The sequence below is a fragment of the Oncorhynchus gorbuscha genome, linkage group LG14, assembly GCF_021184085.1.
Source record: "Oncorhynchus gorbuscha isolate QuinsamMale2020 ecotype Even-year linkage group LG14, OgorEven_v1.0, whole genome shotgun sequence".
Lineage (NCBI taxonomy): Eukaryota > Metazoa > Chordata > Actinopteri > Salmoniformes > Salmonidae > Oncorhynchus > Oncorhynchus gorbuscha.
The window spans coordinates 54,890,133-54,904,956 of record NC_060186.1 but is presented as its reverse complement, the minus strand read 5'-3'; the positions used below and the strand labels follow the sequence as shown (position 1 = coordinate 54,904,956).

General features: G+C 42.4%; 1 protein-coding gene across 3 annotated transcripts; it reads right to left on the bottom strand.

The window, feature by feature from the left end:
• Positions 1–1,750: 1,750 nt before the first annotated feature.
• LOC123995138 (delta(14)-sterol reductase LBR-like) lies at positions 1,751–14,492 on the bottom strand. Of its 3 annotated transcripts, none has more exons than XM_046298514.1 (14): positions 14,365–14,492; positions 11,553–11,727; positions 11,134–11,331; positions 10,748–10,819; positions 8,261–8,432; positions 7,526–7,719; positions 6,871–6,925; positions 6,475–6,669; positions 6,176–6,279; positions 4,348–4,473; positions 4,107–4,275; positions 3,902–3,982; positions 3,661–3,783; positions 1,751–3,480 (listed from the first exon to the last, which is right to left on the bottom strand). In XM_046298514.1, exons 2-14 carry the CDS (start codon positions 11,721–11,723, stop codon positions 3,320–3,322), a joined length of 1,821 nt encoding a protein of 606 aa, XP_046154470.1. In that variant the 5' UTR covers positions 11,724–11,727; positions 14,365–14,492; the 3' UTR covers positions 1,751–3,319. The 3 variants fall into 3 exon arrangements, with proteins under 3 accessions (XP_046154470.1, XP_046154469.1, XP_046154471.1); XM_046298513.1 differs by having other exon boundaries at positions 14,348–14,485; XM_046298515.1 differs by lacking the exon at positions 14,365–14,492 and adding an exon at positions 13,739–13,883.
• Between the last annotated feature and the right edge of the window lie 332 nt (positions 14,493–14,824).

Sequence of the window (14,824 nt, the reverse complement as noted above, 5' to 3'; positions counted from 1 at the left end):
TATTATAGCAATAAGGAACCTCGGGGGATTGTGATATATGGCCAATATACCACGGCTAAGGGCTGTGCCCAACCATTGTTTACACTGTAATGTGTAAATACCAATAAAAATAACAGTATTGTCCCTCTTTTCCATGCTTTTGTGTCAGTATTTGGTATGAAAGAAGAAAAAAGTGCTGAGGCAAATGTCAGCTTGCCACACATTTTCCAGCGGACCTGCTGTGCTGATTGATCTCTGCAATGTGGATATATGGAAATCGCCACAAATGAAGAAACATAACCTATATGATCTTTTGACTTACATATCTCAACATTTTGAGATAGTATTGACGTAAAATTGATGGTGGGAATGGGATTCCATAGGAATTAGCTTTGGCAATAGAATTACATCTAAGAGTACAGGTCAGGTCGACTTGGACTCGAAGGATGTCTGCAGGGACAATACACACATCTTCCTCATGCATTGGCCTTATGGCAAGACTGCACATATCCTTTACCATAATGCAAGGTAGGTTTAAAGTTTAAAAAGGGGATAGTATTTTACAGGTGCTTACCAGTGTTGTTTATGTGACTCCATTATCATCCCGTTCTCTACGTTCATGCAATTATTCAAATAGAATTGTCCAAATTATTTATAGGCTCATTAACATACCATAATGATCGCTCTACAATCCTAGGATCTGGTATGGAAATATACCACTAACTAAAAAGGAAAGATTGCAGACAGTATTAAACCTAGCAAAAAGTAAATCCGGTGCTTTCGGTAAATTAACAAAGTACAAAATGTTTCTCTCTCCGGTTACTTCCTGAACTCTTTGCTACCCCATGTCAGTGACCTTGTTTGTTTCTTGACCTCAGCTAGATGTTGTGATGGTGTCTGTGGCAGAACTGTGAGGGGTGGAAGAGAGCCTAGAGAAGAGACAAGAGGCTGACTGCAGGGTAGAGGAGCTGATCTGCTAAACTTTAGTCCTCTGAGACCACCACTGCTTCCTATTCCGTTGCTTTACGGCAAGAGTTCAAATGTTGCCTGCTTGTACCCTTCACCGAAGGGATGATTCAGCCCTGCTGGGGAGCAAGGTGAGGAGGACTATGCTCACAGGCAGGATTATACAATGTATAGTCTCAATGAAAACCTTTTAAGATCTCGGATTCATAACGATGCTCCAAAACCTGTAACTGGACTATTGTTATACAATATTCAAACTTGGAAATTGGAAAAACTGAAAGGTATTATGTAGAAGTGCTGCAGCAATACATTATCTGCTCGCGAAAATAGAAATAAGGTACAGTATAACCAAACAACCTAGCCTGAGTGCCATCCTGATTACTATCATGCAAACTCCTTGTGAAGTTTGGCTTGACAATGAGCAATGGAGTTGGCAAGAGTAAGAGACGTTAGACCAGGCTACCAAACACCTGCAGAGAAGACTTTTACATCTCCCTGGTGACATGTGCTGAGATCAAAACAGACACATTATTATTTTGGGGATCTACCCTTCACACTGCAGTCAGTTCAGAGGGTCACATGAATTAGAGCATCTCAAATTGATTCAGTGTCTGCAGCAGGGGGGCTGATCTCTGGTCCTGTTCAGATCTGCAGCAGCAGCCAGCCCCATCCTCTGACCTCTGGCTGCATCGCAGAAGTGTTGAATTGTTTGCTTGACCTTCCATTTGTTCACTTGTCTTCTCTTTCTAGGAGTCTAGTCTCAGTGCATTGTGTTGAATCATTAGACATGTCTGAATAACATGGATACTGTAAGTGTAAACCTTTATTTTTTTGCCAAAACGTTTGTACAAGGCGAGATTTCCAGCCATTGTCACGTTTTCCGTTTGAGACGGACATTGAACAAAACATGAACATTGGGTCCCCTTCCACTGTCCTAGTTACATCCAACTTGTTTTAGCTTCAACAAACAGCCAGCTGACCCAAACAGGAAATTGTTGCCAGTCCCATCAGTCAAAACAAAGGTTGAGTACAGAATGGGTCTCAATGACAAATCACAAGTTATGTTCTAAGATTACATGGTAATATTGTCTAGAGAACAGCAGATCTAGCTTTAAACAAAAATGGCTAGTGGTAATTTAGGTAACTAACAGTTTAAATCAAATGCAACTTTAAATATCTATTGTAAAACAAGATCTAACATCACTTGTACATTTTGTACTTAAAAAAACATGAATATTTACATTGCATTCAGTTGCATAAAATGCCACCTATTCTAGTTATTCTATTGCTGCTATACTGCTCATCTACAGCTGGGTCAGAAAATACTTGCACAGGATTAAACACCGTTGCCAGGTGGTTCCCACACGACACAGCATTCATTGCACGTACAGAAAGTATGACTGTTTTCACCGTGACAAACTCAAAATTGAACACTAAATGAAAAATATGGTTGTGATGCCTTTGAAAAGTAAGGTCTTGAATAACTTAAGGTGTTTAACATGGATACTGTCTAAGTGCCCTTGCAGATGGTAATGGTTTTAAATAAGATACTGTGGATTTGATCAACAGACTGGTTGTCTTCCCTCTGGAAAGGGGACTGTGACTATAACAGGAGCTAAACAATACTACGATCCAGAAGACTGGGGAGGAATTTGACAGTGAACCGGAGTAAGTCAAATCATAGACTTTTGGTATAAAATACAATCTTTCATAGTGCATTTAAAACAACCAAATACTTTTTATTTTACACTCAGTTAACACTAGGCTACATCTCTATATAAAAATATGTCTAAATGCTATTTTGTGAATGTTGTAGTCCTGAGGGAGATCGTTAATCCCATTTTAACTGTACAGATAAAAGAGCATTTAAATCCCATCATTGACAATATACACAAAAAGCAATGTATACCAAAGGTATCATTACAAAATACTTCAAAATTAAAGCCAAGCAAATATTGTAATTGGATATGGGAGTGAAAACTTAAAAACAGATCAAATATGCAATGTTAACAGGCATCTTAAAGTTAAAAAAAATAAAAAATAATTATGTACAAAAATATATACATCCCTTCCACAGACTGAGGCTTCTTTTTTCTTCAATTTTGAAACCTTTTCGCTCTTAAAGGGCATTAATCAAATTCAGCCAGCTAATTACTGTACCTTCATAAAACCATCACACTTCAAAGAAAGCTGCTCCTGCAGAACTTCCAAGAATCAAGCTTCCCCCTTTTTGAAATTCAAGTTTCCCAATGTCTTTAAATTCTAATTTCCAAACAACTGGTTGTTTCTACAAACTCATGTAGCCATGCGCTGAGTTGTGAGCTTGCAGAATTGGAGGCCGTGGAGTTGGTTGGAGGTCGGGGTGGCGAAGGTTTCAGTAGACTCTGGGGATGATGCGGTAGCGGACCTCTCGGCAGTAGTCGTCCCATGCCGAGCCGTACTTCCTCCTGCACTGGGCCTCATCCCGGGCCTCCCGGTGGACCAGCAGGGTGGTTAGGTAGATCACATAGAAGTATGGCAGGATGTGGGTGAACCCTACAGGATGACCACAGACAACACACTTCAGCGTCTCCTCATATCACTACACCCATATCAAGACGTGTAGATTTACTGGTCTGTTTCTGGTGCATGGTCAGCACAGCTCAGAAAAACTAATCAAACAAATTAACCAGGACCTGGTAACTAACCAGCTATGACTAAGTAGCCGTCACTCACCACAGGGTAGTGACCATGCCAGAGCCATGATGAGGTCACCCAGGTAGTTGGGGTGACGGACGAGCCCCCACAGACCAGACACCAGGAGACTCTTCCCCGTGGCAGTAGGGATGGTCTTCAGATCTGGAAAGCACAGCGTTACAGCGAGTCCAACAACATGACAGAATAACTTCATCAAGGCAGGTGGCCTGCTAATGTTTATACAGGAATAAGACGTACTGGGATTGGATTGAGGACTTACGGGATAATGTAGGGTCTGAAGGATTTCTTCTGAAGGCATTTTTCTGAGAGTTTGCTTTACGGAAGATGCTAAATCCAATGACTAACACGTGAAGACAACGTCATACTGTTACTCATACAACAAAAAGTATATTACAGATTACATGTAGGATTTATATAAACGTATGCCAAATGCCCAAACTAAAAAAATCCCGGTACTGACTAACCATTGAGAGTAACGATGCCTACGATCCAGGGCAGAGAGAGGTGGCTCGGGTGGTAAACCAGGTAGTAGGACTGGAGACTGAAGGTGAAGGGAACCCACATCAAGTCTCCAAACACCAGCATGAAGCCAAATCCAGCATGGGTTGTATCCATATAGCCCAGGACAGCCTCCTGGGGAGTAACAGTCAACCATTAGATTACAACCAAATAAATAGAGACCAAATAAAACATTAGTTTCTGTACCTCATGCCAGTAGGCATCAAGCACATAGAACAGGTGGAAGCAGTTGACCAGGATCATGGCTGGTGAAGGGTAGTCCAGGTTATGGAGTTTCATCTCAGCCAGAGCCATGGCAGCGTTGATCACCAGCTGGACAGAACACAGACGTCACAAACCTGATTAAACAGACAGCAAAACAATCCATACACTACATGACCAAAGGTATGTGGACACCTGCTCACCGAACATCACATTTCAAAATCATTGGCATTAATATGGAGTTGGTCCCCCTTTGCTGCTATAACAGCTCTTCTGGGAAGGCTGTCCACTAGATGTTGGAACATTGCTGCAGGGACTTGCTTCCATTCAGCAACAAGAGCATTAGTGAGGTCAGGCACTGATATTGGGCAATTAGGCCTGGCTCGCAGTCGGCGTTTCAATTAATCCCAAAGGTGTTACATGGGGTTGAGGTCAGGGCTCTATGCAGACCAGTCAAGTTCTTCCACACCGATCTCAACAAACCATTTCTGTATGGACCTCGCTTTGTGCACAAGGGCATTGAGATGCTGAAACAAGAAAGGGCCTTCCCCAAACTGTTGCCACAAAGTTGGAAGCACAGAATGGTCTAGAATGTCATTGTATGCTGTAGCGTTAAGATTTCGCGTCACTGGAAGTAACGGGCCTAGTCCAAACCATGAAAAAAAGCATTATTATTCATCCTGCATCAAAATTTATAGTTAGCACTATGCATTGGGGCAGGTAGCGCTCTCCTGATGTTGGAACGTGATTAATCACTCCAAAGAAAGCATTACCACTGGTCCAGAGTCCAATAGCTGCGAGCTTTACACCACTCCAGTCGACACTTGGCATTGCGCATGGTGATCTTAGGCTTGTGTGCGGCTGCTCGGCCATGACAACATATTTCATGAAGTTCCAGAGGAGCAGTTCTTGTGCTGACATTGCTTCCAGGGGCAGTTTAACACACTACAGTGAGCTTCTGTGGCCGTTGTTGCTCCTAGACGTTTCCACTTATCAATAACAGGACTTACAGTTAACCGGGGCATCGCTAGCAGGGCAGACATTTGACGAACTGACTTGTTGGAAAGGTGGCATCCTATGACGCTGCCATGTTAAGTCACTGAGATCTTCAGTAAGGCCATTCTACTGCCAATGTTTGTCTATGTAGATTGCATGGCTGTGCTCAATTTTATAGACCAGTCAAAAGTTTGGACACACCAACTCATTCAAGGGTTTTCCTTTGTTTTTACTATTTTCTACATTCCAGGTGACTACTTCATGAAGCTGGTTGAGAGAACACCAAGAGTGTGCAAAGCTGTCATCAAGGCAAAGGGTGGCTACTTTGAAGAATCTCAAATATATATTTTGATTTGTTTAACACTTTTTTTGGTTACTACATAGTTTGTGTTGTTTCATAGTTTTAATGTCTTCACTATTATTATTGTGATAATATAATGTAGAAAGTTGTTGTTTTTTTTAAAAGAGGAAAACCCTTGAATGAGTAGGTGTCCAAACTTTTGACTGGTACTGTACCTGTCAGCAACGGGTGTGGCTGAAATAGCAGAATCCACTCATTTAAAGGGGTATCCACATACTTGTGTATGTATAGTGCACCTCAAACAGACAAACTAGCGCTAAAATGTACTATAGTATGATTTTAGGATTTATTCTGTGTTGTTCACATTTAACACATAATGGGAAACTGAACACTGAGCGTGTTTTTTTTTAAAGTTGTGTATGAGGAAATAAAAACAGCTTAATCTACACTAAATGGCTAATATACAGCTGAAAAGTACTTTAAAAATGGGAACATGTTTAGGTACACTAAACTTACCCAACCCATCAATCCTGGGCGCAGCTCACAGAAGTATTTGAGATCAAAGCCCTTGATCCGGGGGTTGAGTTCACTTCCCATGAAGAAGTCATAAATCACACTCCCTGAGGTGAGAAGAACAGATTAATCATATTACGTTACCCATTTGGGAGGCATCATGCCAATAGGAAGTACAGTCATCTTTGCCCTTAACCTTATGCTGGCCCATGCCATAATATACCGATATCATGGAATAAATCAGGCCTAGATTGTAGAAGCTTCTCTCTACCAGTGATGACTACACAAACACACCCACTCACCAGAGTTTCCTCCAGGGGCCAGCTGGTCCTGGGGTGCCCAGCGAGAGCGGACGTACAGATAGACACTGAGCAGGACAGAGAAGAGCAGGGAAGACACAGCCAGCTGGAGGAAGTGGCTGTGGATGTAGCCGAGGTCCACCCCCTGATGGACTGCAGCCCCCAGGGCAGCCACCGTCAGCACAAAGGCATGGAGGGCTGGTGGTGGCGGAGGAGACATGCAGGGTTAATACACAGGAAGTTCTTCAACCAAAGGGTCTTTCCTTACATGACTTATATGTTAATGAAATATATTGGCATAGTGCTTTACTAGAGATCTCAATGTGCTGGGAGTAACTGACCAGTTAATTCCTTCAAAATAACAAACAAGAAGACATGAAACACAGGAGAATGTCTCACTGTTCATTCTGTACTTCAGCCACTCTCCATTCTTCAGGGGGATTCCTTCTACAACCTGGGGACATAAACACAGGTTGGACCATCATTCAACCTTACAGGAAATACATTGAGAGGAATAATGTAGCTAGGACAGGGGACTTTTTGTACATGTTAAAAGCTTACATTATCTCCTTTCACTAATGTAAACACTCCCCAGAACTAGAGAACAGGATTTCATGGGAGCCATGTGATGAACATTTCCTACATTCTCAAAAAGGCACATGTGTTTCAACTGTATTCAGAAGGCGGGAGCAGGAGAGGAAACTGAACAAAACCTCCCATTCTTCCCTGTAGTGTTCCAGCGTGGACAGTAGCCTACTACTGCTGATTCCTCTCATTTCTGCCCTGGCTAATGAGCAGAAACGAGGCGTGAGCGCCAGTCATGTGCTCTGTCCAGGTCACGGATGGGTGTCATGTGTATGGCCTGTACTCTAGGGGGGTTGGTGTGTGTGTGTAGTCTTCAATCATGGTGGGAGTAGAATTCTGAGAATATGGTTGGCCCACTAGACCATCATCTATAGTTCAGTTCTGTGTTTTCTCCACAATGACTAGAACAGAGTAAGCTGATCCTACACGTGTGCCAGAAGAGCAGTGAGGTTATTGGTGATCACGTTACCTTTCCGACAGGCAGCACGTAGAGCAGGGCCTGGAAGAGGAACCAGAGGACCACCATGCCAAACACATGTGGATCCAACAGGGAGTCCAGGGCAGGCAGAGAGGGGGGGCTCATCAGGCTAGCATCCTCCTGACTGCAAACCACCATCAGTCCCAACACGGCCACAGGCAGGAACAGCATCATGCAGGACACTCCTGCAAACACAGGGGGGAAGACACTGATTGACTGGAGCCATAAGATAGTCTGTCTGTCTTCTTTATTTAACCAGTTACTGTCCCTCCCGAAATGCATTCTTGTCAAACAATGTGCATCCTAGTGCAATTTGATTGGCATAACAGTTTGCAGACTAGCACCCCCCCCTCCTCACATTCTCTATCCAGCACATGACAAGCTGGGAGAGGCACAAAATCAAATCAAATTTTATTTGTCACATACACATGGTTAGCAGATGTTAATGAGAGTAGTGAAATGCTTGTGCTTCTAGTTCCGACAATGCAGTGATAACCAACAAGTAATCTAACTAACAATTCCAAAACTACTGTCTTATACACAGTGTAAGGGGATAAAGAATATGTACATAAGGATATATGAATGAGTGATGGTACAGAGCAGCATACAGTAGATGGTATCGAGTACAGTATATACATATGAGAGGAGTATGTAAACAAAGTGGCATAGTTAAAGTGGCTAGTGATACATGTATTACAGCAGCCACATTTCTGTTCCTCCTCTCACCTAGCCTCCCTCCAAACTCCAGCTCAGTGGTGATGGGGGCCGTGGCTGCTGCAGGCTTTGGCTCAGCTTCCTCCTCTGTCTGCTCGGCTGGCTTGGCGTCACCGTCATCCTTTCTGCGTCTGAGGTTGTAGCGGCTCTCTAATACCTTCTCTTGCTCCGCCTCTGCAGGTTTCTGGAGGTAGACATGGTTAGACAGTCAGGCTGAGTGGCGGTACTCACTTACACAGACATGGCTAACCCTCAGTGACTTAAGCTCATAGGGAACATAATGCACATCCATTCTATTTGCCACACAAATTATCTGTAGATTTGCATCTCTTAAAAAGGAAAAGTGAACACTTGTTATAGCAGAAAATACCACCATAAACCATTGTTTGTTTTTACTACAAGGTTGGCAGCGTTATATGGGCATTCTAAGTATTCATTTAACAAACTATGAGCAAACTGCAATGAGAAGTTCTCAGAGCCTCTGAATAGAGCAGAGAAAAGAGGTAGCACATGTTCAAACAGCATGTGACTGACTTATGGAACATTAGCAGGACCCTAAGTGGTGTGTGTGGCTCAGTCAGCTGGGGCTTGGTACAGGTTGAGTCTCCCATGCAGAGTCCTCCCAACACACAGGAGGTACAACATGAATCATGACATTCCTACATATAAAAGCCCATTCACAAACAAGCTAAATAAATAAGAATTTGTTCTAAACTGAGTAGCCTAGTTAAATAAAGGTTACACACACAAAAAAAGTTATTTTGTTAGCATTGAGAGTGAGAGAATCTACAGTCTTAACTTTTGTCCTTTAAAAAATAAAAATTATTTTGTGTCCCCATTACCAGTAAAACCTAATCAAAACCTATTTCTTTCACTTACTCGCTGTGCTGTTCAGTTGATAATTCGTTCAGTCGTTTCATTCTCAACCAGGATTTTTATGAAACGGCATTTGGGTCTTTGCGTGTCAAATAAGCTTGTTGACCAATCAGGACCTGAATATGACTGCACGTCACATAATCATTTAACACATTCATACATTTTTTTTTACATAGTTATCACACATCGGTTACACTCTCACTCATATGTCACAATGATTCATCAATACGCATGCTATGATGCTGGTGAAGTTGTCTCGAGCATCTACAGTGCTGGTCATTTTTAAAAAGCTAGCTAACTCAAGGATGCAAACAATGTTCTTCCCCAAAAACAGCAAAACGACAATCTGTTTCAGTAGCTAGTTAACTAGCTATATAGTTAGCTAGCTGTCATCTAAAATAACGCTAATTTATAAGACAGTTCTTATTTGATTAATGGGCGGACCCATCTATGTGAAGCTAGCCACAATAAGGATTAGCCACAATAGTGGACTTTGTGGTTAGCCTTCAAAATAAAAGTATAGCACAATTATACTATTTGCATCACTGTCAATGACATACCTTTATTTGGAAGGCAAACCGCAAATTCTACAATTGTGCCTAATCCTTATTGTGGCTAGCTTCACAACACAACCTGGTCAGATCAAGCCTCACTAGCCAGATGAAGCTAGCTGGCTGCTTATAACATTAGCTTTGGGCAACAGGGTTAAGTAGCTGGCTTGCTATTTATTTTCATGAACTAAAGTTCAATTTCAACAACAATACTTACAAGGATTCCTAAATAATTGCTAAGAATAATGTAAATGACTGCAGTTTCTACTGGTCATTGTTTTCACGCTGGTTGTATTGGTGCAAGCTAGGTACCAAGCTAAAGCTAGCTACCCCAGAAGTTAAGGTTGAACTAATTATGCTTTATTACCAATGCAGTACTGTAAACACATGACCGATGTTTGCAGACTTTTTTTGTACAGCTTTGAGTGCTACTAAATAATTTTTGACACGGAAAGACCCAAAACGGCACGCCTTCGTATGTATGTCATGAAGCTAATAGCAGTGACGCTATTACTGTGTAACTCCGGTAGGGCAACGTTGGAAAAATAACGTTCTTGGTAGTGTTAACCGGTGCTCAACCAGTTGGCGAAAGCCAACACCACCCACGACAGACAACGGTTGATTGTCAAGGGCAATAAATTCCATTATCTTGGCTTTAATGGATTTCACCTTCGAGTTGTCTCACTGAAATTTTGTTACTCTTTCAAATGACTGCTCGACTTGTTGCTCGATCCACACAGCAGACATTATGGGCTAGTATATGAATGCTGTGTTGCACGTAATAGCACAACATTTTACGCGTCGTCATTATGCCATGTACCTACGTTATATAGGTATGAACGTCAGCTTTGACATCGGTTTTGCACATCGGTGTTAAACTAGACATCGGCTGATACCCATGTTGGCTTTTTTACCTACTATTGTCCGATTACGATATGTTCGATATATCGTGCGTCCCTAGGTACAAGTCTAATGCCAAACTTGCTTACAGCCTAAAAAAAAACATTTAATTTAGTTCTAGGAACATTGACATCATGGATAGATAAAAAAAGTACTTTATCTAAAGTCTCACCTCATTGACTTTGTCAGCAGTATCATTCTCTTTGTTTTCATGCTTGTGGCCATTGTTCTCAACTGGCCTAGCCTGTGGTAAATGGAGTGAGGGAAGCAAAACGTCAACATGAGGAAAAAGGAACACGATGACAAACAATACGGAAAAAGAGGCACACGTGTCACTATGTAAAGATGGACCCACTGGTCACACATACACAAAAAGTTTTAAAATATTTATTATTACATTTTATTAGCCAACGCTTGATCTACTATCAAATAATGCCATCTCCGAGGTCATGCATTTTACAGTGCATTCTGAATACAACACACATGCAGCAGAGCAACACTAAAAAACAAAAAGCCATTCTAAATCCCAGCAGTGTGTGTGAGACATGTGTTCCTCACCACAGGGCTGAGTCTGATCTCCAGCACTTCTTTCATTTTGGGCTCCTTGCGTGCAGCAGGCGTCTCTGTGGCGAAGGTGCCACTGGTGGTGCGAGACGAGGAGCGCCGGGTGGTCCTGGCTGGAGAACGGGAACGACTGCGCCGCCGCGACGGAGAGCGGGAGCGAGAACGACGGCTTGGTTTAAAGCCAGTTGGATTCTGGAACATAAGTTGTTGCATTTAGCAAGATTACAAACTTGTTATTACATAGCTGAATTTAGAAAGGTCAGCACCAATGGCGCCATCAACATATCATAAGAAGATAATATTTGAGTAAAATAAGATCAAAATTCCTGAATCTTGTCAAGATAGAGAAATTCCATCCATCTTCGTCATGTCATCAGTGACATGGTTACCATGGAGATAGAGAGTGCTCCTACCTTCATGTCAGCCTCTCTGAGCTCCAGCTCAGTGCCATCCTTGTAGACGACCGTGTAGAGCTGAATCTTGGCATCGTAGCTCAGCACCTTGACTTCGTAGAACAGGCTGCTACCAGGCCAGCGGCCCATCACCATGTCCCCACTCTGAAACCTAGTACCCGGCATCCTCATTTACCTGACGGAGAGAGAGGGATCATGTTAAAAACCAGGGGAGTATCAGGGGGTGATCTAAGCCACTGCCACATGTATAATGTAGCGCTGCCAGGATGGGTTCAAATCAGGGATGTTTCTCTCTCCCTTTGAAATACAAGAAGGTTTTGAAACTGCAGTCTCGCTCAAACTTCCGTTTTCATGACTGGGCTTATAAAATAAGTTTCACTCCAGTAACAGCTTTCTGAGGAGCTGCTCTCGTGCTGTCTGACAGGTGATAGGCTATTCCACTCCTCAAACTAGGATCTGTATGCTGTACTCGTGATAAATAAGATACATGACGACTAAGGAAAATACACGAGCCAATTTAATTCCACCAAATTATGCAAATTAACCCATAGACTGATAAGCAACCACGGTCAAATGTATGTAATAGCTAAACGTTAACATCCCTAATTACAATGATCCACTTTTTCAGATGAATTGGGTGTGCATATCAAAACGGTCTACGACGGGGACAACTTTCCTTCGACATTTCCCCAATCACACTAGATTTAGGCAGATTAGGCAAGATGAGACATTCACAGTGTGCATTAAGAACATGCAAATGGGGGACAGAAGAGCACAAGACTAGACACAATGGAGCAGTGAGGTCAGCTGTATGGAAGGGGATGCAGAGCTCACAGAATTGCTGACGTTCCCGTCCCCACTAGGGTTAACTCTGTAGCTTTAAAACTAGTCATTTCCATTCCAGTCCCCTTTATCACGCTCTCAATAGCCTTTGTACACAGAATTCCAGTAATGTTCAGGTAACATCAGAAACTGCATTATAGAAGTTTAACAGAGGTTGTGCTCCCATGTCGACCCATGTCAAATCAACAAGTGAAAGCCTGCTCTGGTTATACAACTGTTCTTGCCACGGACTATTTAAAACACATACACACTATGAAAACATAGTCCCTGTGAATATAAATATTAAATAGAGGGGGAAAACTGTAGACTTGAAGTGCCTGACATACTTAGACAACTCAGTCCTTGTAATGACCACAAGCAACTATTCACTGGCATGTGTCGTTTTTCATCAAATAAAAGTCCAAATGGTACGTTACATCACAGCTGCTGAAATATATACAATTTAATGAATGCAAAACCCGACACACCCTGCTGTCCCTGTTGAATTCCTCCATATGGTTAAAGGTCTAGCTAGCTAAACGATGCGGACAGGATACCCTACTCCAGGAAAGATGCCAGGTTTGATGTGGTGGGAGATTCGAAAGTCAGCCCCTCGTCTTTTGTTTTGTGCCATACCTCAGACACAGCCCTTTAAAATACATTTTTAAATTAAAGCCGTTTCAATCACTTTATGAAGAACTTAAAACAGCCCTAGCTAATCGTTTACAATGGGTGTTTGTAATTGGTTGTATAGAAAGTTCACCAAACCACCGCCAGGTGTTCATTAGAGAAGTTTAACCAAAGACTTGTCTGTGGTTCAACCGTCCAAATAGTTGTTTTTGTTGCCATCCATCTTAATGTCAGCTAAGAGTTAGGGGCGTTTTCACATATGACATTCGGTACCCTGGTTCGGTTTCCTGGAGCGTTTGGGAGAATTTGACGGAATACGTTTAGCTTTCACAAGACCTGAAAACCACCGTTTTAGAGCGTGATTAGCAGGGCGCCTTCTACCTGAAGTTAGCGAGCGCGCTTGTGTCCAACCCGCAGAAAAGCTCCACGCGACTCGCGCTGCCGAGTCACAATAACCCCGTGCTCGGTGGTTGTGGATCCTGGACCCGCGCAGCTCCAGGATCTGTTTGCGTTTCACACATGATTTATATCCCGACATCGGGGTGCCAAACACTACAGGACACGGGGTCATAGGGGATTTGTGAAAGCGCCCTAAATGATGGTGCACGCAAGTCAGTTGTGAACATATTCCGGAGATTTAGCATAAATAACAATTAAATGAAAACATAAACAGTTGAATATATAACATTAACCAGCACACCAGAGCGATTTGAGTAACAAAAAACTAGCGTTACCTAGCAACACGGTTGGGTTGGAAGAGCAGTCCCAAACCGTAGCTACAGGTTGTAGCTAACTACCGGGACTGCAACTAACAGTATACAAAAATATGAGGCAATGCGCAAATAAATAACCGCTCGCAAGACCGCTAGCTGGCTAACGTTCGCTAGATTCGTGTTAATGTTAGCCGTCTCTACTCCGTTAAAGTTCATTGTAATAGCTTCAAGTGACAGCGGGTGGAGGGTAAATGCCATGCATTCAAATCCCCACTAATGCTGGCTAGCTACGCAACGTAAACTAGCAGGCTGCTTAGTGGTAAGTCGGGTATGTTAGATAACGTTAGCTAGCTAACGTTTCAGGGCATGTTTACATTTTTGCAATTGTAATCATTGCACCGACGCTTTAACATGTGCAGACAATAGATAGGTAGTTAGCTAGCCTATTCATTATAAGCAGTTAGGTTATTAGCGAAATTGCTCAGCTGCAGCGCAGGTGTTACTGTTCTGATCCCACGCAGCCCAAAACACAGTCAATACCATAACGTTCAGCCGCCAAGTTCTCAGGAAAGACATTTAAAGTGGCCACATTCATGCACAATCAATTATATAATTAATTAACGCCCTTACCCTCAGATAACACTTACAACTCAAATGAGGAAAATAACATAGATATCCCTTTAAAACCTGGAACGAAAGTGAATCGCACGCTAACGTACGTTCAAAAACTGCAGCTAAATGTCGAGCCAGTTCTCCCTCCCTCTATCCGCCAAGCCCACCACTCAATAGGATGGCGCGAAGCCCGCTGATTGGCTACAACGCTATTCTTTTTAAATTATTTAATTTTCTAATTGGTCGCCAGAGGATTTTAACAGAGTGCGGATTGGTAGTAACCGGCGTGTCCTACGGTTTTCTTTGTTTATGGTGTCAGACGTCTACCAGCGCCGGACAAAATGGAGGAAGTTATGTTTTAATCTGTGGGAGATATAATGTATACTACAACAAAGATTAACTCATGTTTAATTAGATTAATTGTTCATGACAGCAGCATAATGTATGCATGGAAAAATACTACTGACACCATACTTTCTGGATTTGTAGTCAATT

Coding starts and splice junctions, on each gene's coding strand:
- LOC123995138 (XM_046298514.1), bottom strand. CDS start 11,723: ATGAGGATGCCGGGTACTAGGTTTCAGAGTGGGGACATGGTGATGGGC. Junction 6,280..6,474: donor GGCCCCTGGAGGAAACTCTG/GTGAGTGGGTGT, acceptor TTCTCACCTCAG/GGAGTGTGATTTATGACTTC. Junction 4,276..4,347: donor TTGATGCCTACTGGCATGAG/GTACAGAAACTA, acceptor GTTACTCCCCAG/GAGGCTGTCCTGGGCTATAT.